Consider the following 10,844-nt stretch of genomic DNA (forward strand, 5'->3'; position numbering starts at 1 on the left):
TGGGAATTATGTACGGAGTTAAATCCCAATTTGAAGATAATGCCACAGTATCACTTTGATATCGGGTGTTTCTCCATGTGAGCATTTACGATTAATAAAGGATTCATGGGTAGTATTTCAAACTAGATCTACTGTTTCAGCTCAACACTCGATATAACTTACTAAAATCCAAATAAGACGAACGAAATGAACGAACCAAAACAATATCCAAAAATGCAATCTAAACTTAGATTTCTTTGCTGCTTCCTCATGTAAATCAATCATTAACTGATAGGGAGTTAAATCGATTAAACCTTTTCCAGAACCTCCTACACTCATGACCGAGTTCTCTGCCTTCTCGCTGAGACGCCTTGCTGCTTTCAAATGAATTCCAGACCAGTCGATCCATTGAGTGTCCCACGCACCCTCGAACAGGGTAAATTACGCGTATCATTGCTCCATTCTCGAGAGGATACTCAATAACTCTCCTGTCTTTCGTGTCCAAAAGCAAAATCAGGTGGCATTGGCCATCGGCAACGGGTCTCTTAACATCGGCGCCGTGATGTGCCAATAGTTTGACAACTGCTTCTCCACCATCATCATAAGGTTCTAAAAGGGGCGAGTTCCTCTTCTCAAAAAGGTTCTCCACCTTTAACTCCATAAATATCGGTAAAGGTGCTTGAAGATGGCCCTTTGTCCTGGGGCGAACCTGCCATCAATGTCATGTTCCTCATTTTTCCTAAAATCTTGGCGCGTATTACTAGGGGTTGGTCGGTGAGGCGATCGTTGCCCACAAATGACCTTTCCGTACTGCTAAAGATCATCGACACATTGTTCCCAGCTCAGCCGGCTGTAGTAGTTATCAGGGTCCGCCGCCTCTCTTCAGCAACATTTTGACAATTTTCAGTCCTTCAAGCAAAACCGCTCTTTTGAAGGAGACTAGAACCCTGATCTCTTACCGGTGTCAGCTCCATAAACGAGCAAAATCTTGTTGATAGACTTTTGGCAAGAAGCAACAGCGCTATGCAGCGGAGTCTCGAGACTTGCACCAGGTCCATCGACGTCTGCACCGTATATTAGCAGAAGCATGTTTACACTATCGTTGCCAAACCGAACGGAGCGAAGCACCGCGAGCTCTCTCGGTGGACTTATTTACATCCTCTCCGCTATCTGAAAGCTTGATGACAAGACTTCTGCCAGCGAGAGTAGTGGTGATGTAATAGCTTGTGATAGTGTCGGTCCAGAGAAATGATTCCGTGAGCTTGCATTTGCGTCCTCTTCTGATAAAGATCAACAATACGGTTCGTCGACGAGGCAAATGCGTGCTGAAGTGGTATATCTAAAGAGCTACCGAACGATCTGGTCACATCTGCCCCCAGCAGAAGTAGGAGCTTGAAAATGGCCCCATTTCGAGACAATATTGCGCTTGATAGCTGCATCTTGTTTGTAAGGGTTCCTTTAGCATCAAAATATACACTGTGAACTAGTAAAAGCACAGCTGTAGATTACTCCCAAGCAGGGACAGCTCGTAGTGATAATGTCTTGTTGAAGTGACCGCTTCTACGTCAAGATTCACCTTCATCTCTTCGCCAATTTCAAGAAGCAAATTAATTCCAACCTTTGTCTCAGGCTGATGGCATCGAAAAGCCAGAAAACCACGTCTTTACATGTTTGATCGGCACTCATGCTGGAATAATGATAAGACCTTTCAACTAGGTCGTATTGGTTAATCGTAGCGCATCCAGTGGCGTCGGGTTTAATCGACCTGCGGACAGATATAGAGATGTCACAGCTATGATCTGCCAAAAGTCCCATGATTGTCTGGTACCCATTCCTAATGGCCCGTCTCAAGATGGTCTCTCTGTTATCGAGCGTGACGTTCATGTTCGACTTTTCTGATTCGAAAAGAACTCTGAAAGACGGTTTATGTCTCTGTCGATGGCCAGCTGTGCCGGTGCGAGGCTACTTTTAACACTGCGAGCATTCGCATCAAAATCCTTTGTGAGATATAGTAGCTTGACAGCAATCGAGTTTTGGCACTGATGCAGCCTACAATAGTGCCCATCTTTCAAGATGATCTCTCATGTTGGTATCGATTCCTGGCTTTTCAAGAAGGGATATAATGGTTGTGATGTGACTCATAATCGCAGTGTAAAGTATTTGTGTTCAGTCATGGTGATGCGTTTACCTCACCGCCGTCTTTAACTCAACAAACTCACCAGGTATTTAAAGGCAGCTAGATGAAGCCAAGGTGGTGACAGACTAATAAAAATAGCCAAGCCAAAAGCTTCATAACATGATCGACATAGCCTCCTAGCTGCCACTAGATGCGACTTATGACATCTTCGTAAGTGAAATTATATATAAGCGTCTTGGATCCAACTGAAAGTGTCAGAGGATGCTGGGATCATAGAGAGGAAGTCAAAAATAGGGCCACTTGATGGATGGATTGGGGTATGTGCTTAATACCATTTAATTCTGGCTTGCCCACACATAGCCCGAGACAAGAGCTTACATCCTCATCTGCCTCAACCAATCAGGAGTCCACCGGTATATGCCCTTGGGTCCCTGGCCGATTACCTCGAAGTATTGCCTGTTCTTGTAACGAGCAAGCCAGCAACCTTTTTCAGATTACAGCTTTTGGTATTGCGGAGTAGCTTCGAATTTTCTGTGACAAAATTTAGCAAATCATACATTTGGACATTTATCTAAACGTGTGTGTTCTACAGGACCGCTCTGATCTCGATTCTTGTAGACTGAACGCCTCTAAAACGGTTCTCAATTTGAGAAGAGATATCCGGATCCAACGATAACATTGAAATTAAGCTACAAGACTAGTACCATATAAGTTTCTGGAGCTAGTTAAAGATACTGGATCAGCACCTGCATTATTTTGAATTCCTTGAGAGTAATTAGACGACGATCGCACTTAAAGAAGATGAACTATTAATAGGTATAGCCGCAGCCAGTTGACACCGAGATGCAAACACCACTAATGGAGGAGCCCTCGGGTTTTATGGTGCAGTCTTTGCCATCACAGTTTCTGTCATCGCTGCACGGAGTAGATACTTAAGGAAAAACATGAACTGCAGCGAGAATAGTGGCAAAGATGATAGGGAGTCTCATGGCCATGATCTGTGAAGGGCCGGTGAGAGAAAGACTAATGGCAGTACTTTAGTTTATAAACAAGAGGATCACAATGACATCTTACAAGGATGTTGAACAGCCAGGACACATATATTCATCTTCTTGCTCTCATCGATATTTTCTTACATGTATTGCACTTATTAATCAAGTGAAACCTTAATAGAGATTCTGAATCGGTTACGAATGTATTGTTACATCATAACAGTTACTTTCATTTGGTTTCAAGAAGTATTTCATGACTCATTTACTCAAGACTGGAGGTATTGTCAAGCTGACTACAGGTGTGGATCAAGCGAGGAAAGATTCAGAGGGATATCAAGGGTACACGAACACATCATCAAACAATAAGAGCTATTGTATGTTTCCGGTAACTAACTTACGCAAATCAAATGCTTACTTGAAGGCACGGCGACATTACACGCTATCCAATGGGTTGCTGCTGTACTTCCATACTTTAGGTTCCCTTTCAAATACAATCCATTCGGTAAGGGAATCTTCAAAGGCCACTCTGATCACAACATGTTGTCATTTCAAGGCACGCCTGATTACGTGATATCATGCCCACGGTACATGGAACAACATGTTTGATATTTAAATAAGTTTTCAGGCATACCAAAGAACATAGGCAATGCCACCAATACCTTTTATCACACAGATAACTATCTTTTACCCAGGCTTTCTATGGTTGACTGAGCCAGACATGACGCCTGGCTTGTCGAACCCCGGCTGTTTGCATTCAGTATAACTTGTGCTGATTGCATGCAGGAGCGTACCCACATTGAAAAACCTGCCAATCTTTAAACAGTTACACGGTAATGATAACTAAGACCTTGTAGGGTGTTGTTATCTTAAGACAGAAAAATATCGTCTCAACGTTCCTCGTGTTCAGTTTAACGTCCACAGTCAACCGGAGCAATCATAAGGTAGACATACAAGGGTTTTTTTGTTCTTTAAGTTCACCCTTCCTACAACAGTATCAGCTAAGCTTGTATAAAACACAATTATTGAGTATTGTTGATCAGGCTATTTACCACGCCATGTGGCTCTTAGTTCATGACCTATAGTAAACATGATATTCTTCACCCCGATATGTGAACTGTCCGTCCTCCATAACCTTGATCTTGAAATCAAAAGAGGCTTGATACGGCGATAAGTTCTGCTTGACAATACCTACCATCTGGCCCATCAATAGCCATCAACAATGTAGACATTAGGCCTAATCAAGTATACGAAGACTTCGGTATAGAAAGTCTAAACAACTCGCGCAACATTGTTTATATACCGCTAGGATACAATATGAACCCTACTCTTAGTGTGGTTTCCATTAAGTATATTATGTGAGTGTCATATAACTGACTCTTGCACCGACTGCTGTAAATTAAGATGCACTATTTCTAAGTCTGAGATTCGGATGCATCGGGAAGATAATCTATTGAGCAAAGACAGTCTCTGAAACGAGTCTAGGAATCAGGACAATATGTAACAAGCGCTGATTTGAATCTGCCAGCAGGAAAATTTCAATCAATTGAGTAGTAGTTATAGCATAGCTAGGATGAGGGTAACATCTACTACATCACCCTTTTAAATATTCCTCACGACCATACCACGCTTAGGACAGGCATGATGAAATCCCATGGTGCATTGATTGGCTTTTCTTAGGGTTAGGGTCATTAGGGATATGCAAATTTCTGTCACCAGCATTATCCGGCCTAGTACTGAGATGACAACTGTCAAATTACAACCAGATTGAATTTAGACTCTGGGACAAGTTGATATTGCATAAATCTGTTGCATTTTGTTCCATATTCTAGAAGACAAGTAGATCTACTTACGGCTGTGTGTCAAGTTTGCTGAGAGTCCTTCCTAGAACGCGAGTATGTATTGCTAACAGAGGAGGAATAGGCCGCCCATGCTTGGCCAAATCTTAGATATGACACTGAGGCTGCAAACTCTCGCGCTTGCGTTCCGCATATGTCTAAAAGACATCAGTCTAGCTGTTCCTTTGTAGAATCACACCCGCAATAATAGCGAAATAGCCATTTTTATGAATCCTAGGTCTCCCTCCGCTACTTAATTAAGCTTCCACGACGCAGAGCTACTCTACATCATCTACTGAAATGCGCCATATGACGACTACCGTGTTTCTATTTTGTTCTCTTTGCATTGCAAAGAAAGGAGTATGTTACAGTAGGAAGATTCGTGCAAGGCCACTTCTATGTCGGTTTTGACGTAGACTATTGGTTCTGCTTGTGCACCTTAAACGTTCCGAATTTACATTAGCCAGAGAATACACTCTGGTAGCCTGACCAGCTACAAGTTGTAGAGTCTGTCTCCGGATAAATAACACAACTGGTTAGACGTTTGCCGTTTAAAAGTGGCTCCGCGTCGTAATAGTAGGCGTTTGACAAAGACACAGCCTTGCCGCTTTCGGTAACAGCTTTGATATTCGTAAAGGTCAAGTCCTGGAAATCAGGATATAGATTCTGAGGAGTATCTTTCGACATAGCAGTCTCAATAACCCACTCGGCAGTATTGGTGCATAGTGTGCCATTTGTAGGTGCACTTAGGCTCTTTACAAATCTAGAAGCCTGCTGTTAGAACTGGCCTCGGACTTGACCTTATAGAATCACAACGAAGTGCTAATAGAGTGCTACTGCTTGTTTCTTAACGGGAGGGACCTCGTAGTACTTACTTTTTGCCTTGCGTTAAATTCTCCCAAGTATACGTGCCTGTGATATTGTTCTTCTGCGTAATTGTCATTCGCACATGGTCGCCAATGTTTGTTAAGATATTCTGTGTGTCATCTAGGAACACTGGCCCATCGGGAAACCATTCGTAGAAAGCGAAGACACCAAAGTCTCCTTGCGGGTCATAAAGATAGTAGTAACCTCCCTGTAACAGGCCAGTTGGGCCTGATACGTCGCAGAAGTCGTCATATCCAGAGATACCCACCCAAACGGACGAGGTATATGTCGACTTGGAATCATACCCATATGGGAAAGTGATATTTGGAATAATCACCTCCGCAGTAACCGACTGATAACGATCGTTTGTCAAGACGCCACCAGACCAGTTTCTGCTGCGCGAGCGATTGTTCTTTCGGCTTTGAAGTATCTGGGGTTTATCGTGTGAAGCGTCTCGCCGCGTCATGGCCCGCCGATGGACCTCCTTAGCCATGGAAACATCTGATATGGCGATAGTAGAGACTCCTGCTCCAAGGAGAAGAAGTGTTGAAGAAGGTTTCATTGGAAGTAACGTAGACAGTGACTAGTATGTAGATAGCTAGAGGTGATTGATTGCTATACATAGCTGTACACGGGCTGACTTTTATATGTCGTTTACTAGCGTCAGCTAGGGTTCTCTGACTGGCTCATGTATCAAGGTTTGCCGCGAAGTTCGTATTGACATAGCAATTTACGATTAAAATGGAGCAACAAGAAGTCTATTTGCCGACTTGCCGTCTGATTCCAATGCATCACAAGAGTAGAACCAATCACGTCGCAGCACAGTATTAAGACCGAACATTGTCAGATTAAACATGCACATTAAGGGAATCTATCTAGAGCTGAGCCACGAGCTTTATTGCAGCCGCAGGGCGTCGTGGGGGCTGAAGTGCGGCGGGGCAGTCAAGTTCTTCTCGGGTGCGTGCTTATGAATTCTAACTTTGCTTAACCGTCCACTCTTAGATGTCCCTCTTAACTCGGATAGGTTCAACCTCTTTATTCAATGATACGTACTATAGTCGAAAAGCATTAGGAACTCAAATCCCTGGGAAAGGCATGCAGTACTTAAGGTTCGACGCGAAAACACATGAAAACACATTCATAGTGTGGCCATTTGCTAGCAATAATTAGAGTGAATGTGGGATGAGTTGATATCTTTGCGAATACAGGGTAAGGTTCAGTCATTCACGTTCCTTATTAATCCGTGCCTTTCCATGCTCTGAGATTCTATTGCCCTTTGTCGTCTGGCGGTTGTAAGCATCTGAAATATATACATGGTAGTTCGGCTTTCCTCGAATAAGTGTTGGTACTGCCATCTCATGAGCAAAAAAAAGTAAGACAGCCTCACTGCTGCAGTACCTCCAGTCGAGGCTGTACTATACGTGTTAGCAAAAAAGCGCGAACGTAAATGGCACACTTCAAGCAGCGGGATAAAAGCCAGGGCCAACAAAGATGCTGTAGCCAGGCTTCGCCGCAACAAGTCACCGAAGCTGCATTGCACACAAGACAGCAGGGATCAATCGCCCCGCATGCTACGTTCGCTGTTTGGCAGCCAATTGCTGGCAAGAGCCAAGTTCGTCTCCTGCTTCCAACGAGTCCAGCCACGGCATCCCACAAACAGGTCGCCTGGTTAACCTAGACTTGGTTCATCTGGAGCCAAATGCGCCAATTTGCCCATTCGGTGAACCCAGGTTTGATGTTTGACGTCTTGCCCGCCCACGGCGCTTCAAACTGTTTTTGGCTAAGGCGCCAGAATATCATTCGCACCAAGGGAAGTCGGTCGTCTCGCTTCTTGTACTACGCTTTTTCCGCTAATTTGTGGTTTCCCGCCAGCGAAGCCTCCATAGCGGGGTAACATTCCGCAGCGCGCGGGCGCGTTCGGCTGCAAGAATTGTTCCGCGGTTCTCGTCAAAATTTAAAAGGAGTCAAGATTCAACAGACGTCAACGGATCCCTGTGCAATATTTCTGAAAGATCATCGGCCACTGCGTATCAGCTAGCACGTGCCTCATGTTGGTGCTCTTGAGTCACGACGCCATTTGACATCACTGGCTAACAAACCGAGTCACTCTCCGCATGCCTCTAGTATCACCCGAAGCTCAACTACAGTGCCATGTCAATTATCTGAAAACGCTAAACAAAGTACCACCAAAACAGCACCAAAACAGCAATGTTTCAACAATCAGTATCTTAGCATAAGTATTTAGTAAAATTATTCTAAGAAATTTTATAAGTACCTTAGGTAAAACAATATAGTATACGCTTTATTTGTTTAGTTTTGCTGCTTTGTTTCGCTAATGGCCAGTTCTAGTAAGTAGTAGATGCTCCTAAGCTGAGATTATAGTGGGCTATAGTGGACAATGCAGCGGCGTTGAGGGTCAAGGTGGTGCACAAAAAAGGGGTTTCGGACTTTTGACATGGCACTGTACTGCACCGCTTTTCGGCCCAATGCTTGGCCATCTAAGCGGATTTGACCTCACTTCAGCAGGTTGATCGCATTCTCTCAACAAGTGTTATGAAGCGTGAGTGAACGATTCTGCTTTATTCAATGCGGCTATTAATTATCAAATTTCAAGACACAGAAAGACACTAGATTCGTTGGGAGAACAAAGCAGAATACTGTATTGAATGTGCTGACAAGTCCTTGCCAATCCCCTTTCGCTAATCGACAACCGTGCGCTTAGCAGCCCGCGTCGGCAAGAAGAGTAACACAAGCAGTCCAAAACCTCCGCAGTTGTACCTGATGCAATTCGGGCTGCGTTCAAAAGGTGCCGGTTGTCCAAAAACCACTCACGTTTTTTAATGAGGGGGGGGAAACTGCATGAAGTCGAAGTTTCTTTGCTGGTGGAGGCCGATGCTCAATGAAGTTTAAAGCTGAAGTGCAAACGTCTTAAATACTGGAAAGGTGTACCTCCGCTCAGGTGGTACCAGCGGCCGTGATAGCTGGCTGATTAAGCCCTGACCAGCGTGAGGCCGTAGGTCGAAAGAATCTCATTGACGGGCTGGAAGTAGGTTGTGCCGCCGGAACGGCAGTTGCCAGAGCCTCCCGAGGTGACACCCTGGGCCTGGGCGCCGGAGTAGAAGGAGCCGCCGGAGTCACCGGGCTCGGCGCAAACACTGGTTCGGGTGAGGCCCGTGACACGTCCTTCGGCGTAGTTGACCGTTGCGCTGAGGGCGCCAACTGTGCCGCAGTAGACACCGGTAGTAGAACCAGAGCGGCAGATGCTGGCTCCGACGGCGGCCGCGGTGCTGCCAGACACAGGCAGGTTACCCCGGCCGTAGCCGTCGATGTAGCCAGTGAGGGTGGTTCCACTGACAGTGCGGACGTAGCTCATGTCGGCGCTGCCTGGGAAGACCGAACCGGAGAAGGTTCCCAGCGACGCACCGCTGCTAGTGGTGGCAGTGTTACCAACGGTACCACAGTGGCCAGCAGAAACGAAGCCTGTTGTGACCGCGAACCCGATAGAGCATCGAGCAGCTCGGTTAATGAGGTAGGCGTCGCCTCCGTAGACTGTGGCGAAGGTTGATGGCATTGACTCAACGGTTCGCACCTCGAACTCAGACGCGGTGAGGCCGACCTTCGCGGCAAGCTCCTCGGCATGAGCGGTGCTGCCGGCGAGTGCCTCTAGAACAAGCTTGTTAGCTGCAATGTCGACGTAGTACGATGCGATGCCCGAGTCGGCCGAGCTCGTGTCGCGGGCCTCGGGTTGCTCGATATCCAGGTTGTCGAGTGCCTGCTTGGCCTGCTCAAGCTTTGAGAAGCTGTTGGCCACAATCGCCGGCGTGGCGCCAGCAGCGGTCACATCGGCGGCCAAGGCTTCGTCAGTGACGCCGACATTGAGCGTGGTGCCGTCCTCGGAGATCCAAGCGCCGGCGAACGAGTCACCCGCCGATGTGCGCAGCTGCTCAATGACATCGGTGGCCTGGTGCTCGAAGGCGACACGAGCAGTGGCCTCTTCGGCCTCCAGTCCCAAATCACGCTTCATGGCGGCCAGGATTTTGGGATGGAGGCTGGTTGCGGCCTGTGTGGGGGCACCGTAGGCAACGGGCAGGACAACTGCCAGGAGGGCGAGGAACCTAGTGAGCTCCATATTGAACTTTCTGAATACAATACGTGAGAGAAAGCGCTCGTAATGTTGTGAGAGGTAGAGAGTAGGTCAGATGAGTCTAGGATGCTGCTATAAAATGCAAGACTGGATGAGAATATGTACACTCCTTTATACTTAACCCGGCCTCTAACATCGTGATTATCATCACGCTCCTGTTGTCGCTATCCAAAGTAGAAATCGACAATGCACCAGTTGTCGCCAAATGCCTCCTTCCCAATATGTTCTAACTCGCCTGGTGATGTTACTGCAGGTTTCCATGGTATCAGCAGGGCCTTCCTCAAAAGGCACTTCAAAAGACACTCGCCGTGTGAGGTTGCAGTAGTATTATTCGGGCAATCCTTAATAGGCACCTTCGAAGACTGCCTACCCCGCGATGCGATGGCACATAGCTAAGTAGGAAGGAGTAAAATAAAGAGATATAGATCAGATAGGAGCCTTTCCTAGATAAGGTGCTTAGACTCCCGGCCGACATGGCCTAATCGATAACTCACGCTTTTCGCACTCCTTTGTGGTTGGCGATACCATGTATGCTAAGTCAGGCCCACAGCATCGGAACGGGCCGGCTGTATCTTGAATTGTGGCAAGCTAACGGTAACATGCTTGCCACTGTCGTTTCCCCACCATATACCGGGCAATCAACGCTTTCGGCCCACCCACAGAGTTCAAAGTATTAGCAGCCGACACTTGTAGTAAATATTGTGTAGACTTTAGCTAACAGTTATGTAAGTTTCTAGCTTTACAGAGAAAGTAAACCTGGCAAGCGTCTGATTGTCGGCAATGATCCTTTGCAATAATGCGTACTTTGTGAACAGCCGGCAGTGGCATGCATGGCTGTTTTACTAGGCCAGGCGCTGGGAAACGGAGAGGAACTAGACTAAACTGATGCA

At 46.3% G+C, this 10,844-nt stretch overlaps 1 protein-coding gene across 1 annotated transcript; it reads right to left on the bottom strand.

Moving 5' to 3' along the window:
- Window positions 1–8,799: 8,799 nt before the first annotated feature.
- Window positions 8,800–9,939, bottom strand: ColSpa_12336 (stress protein DDR48; the record flags this gene model as incomplete). Its single annotated transcript, XM_049278548.1, has 1 exon — window positions 8,800–9,939. The coding sequence occupies one exon, from the start codon at window positions 9,937–9,939 to the stop codon at window positions 8,800–8,802; it is 1,140 nt and encodes a 379-aa protein (XP_049134505.1).
- Window positions 9,940–10,844: the final 905 nt, after the last annotated feature.

Source organism: Colletotrichum spaethianum, assembly GCF_022836535.1.
Source record: "Colletotrichum spaethianum MAFF 239500 DNA, contig61, whole genome shotgun sequence".
In the NCBI taxonomy this organism is placed as follows: Eukaryota; Fungi; Ascomycota; class Sordariomycetes; order Glomerellales; family Glomerellaceae; genus Colletotrichum; species Colletotrichum spaethianum.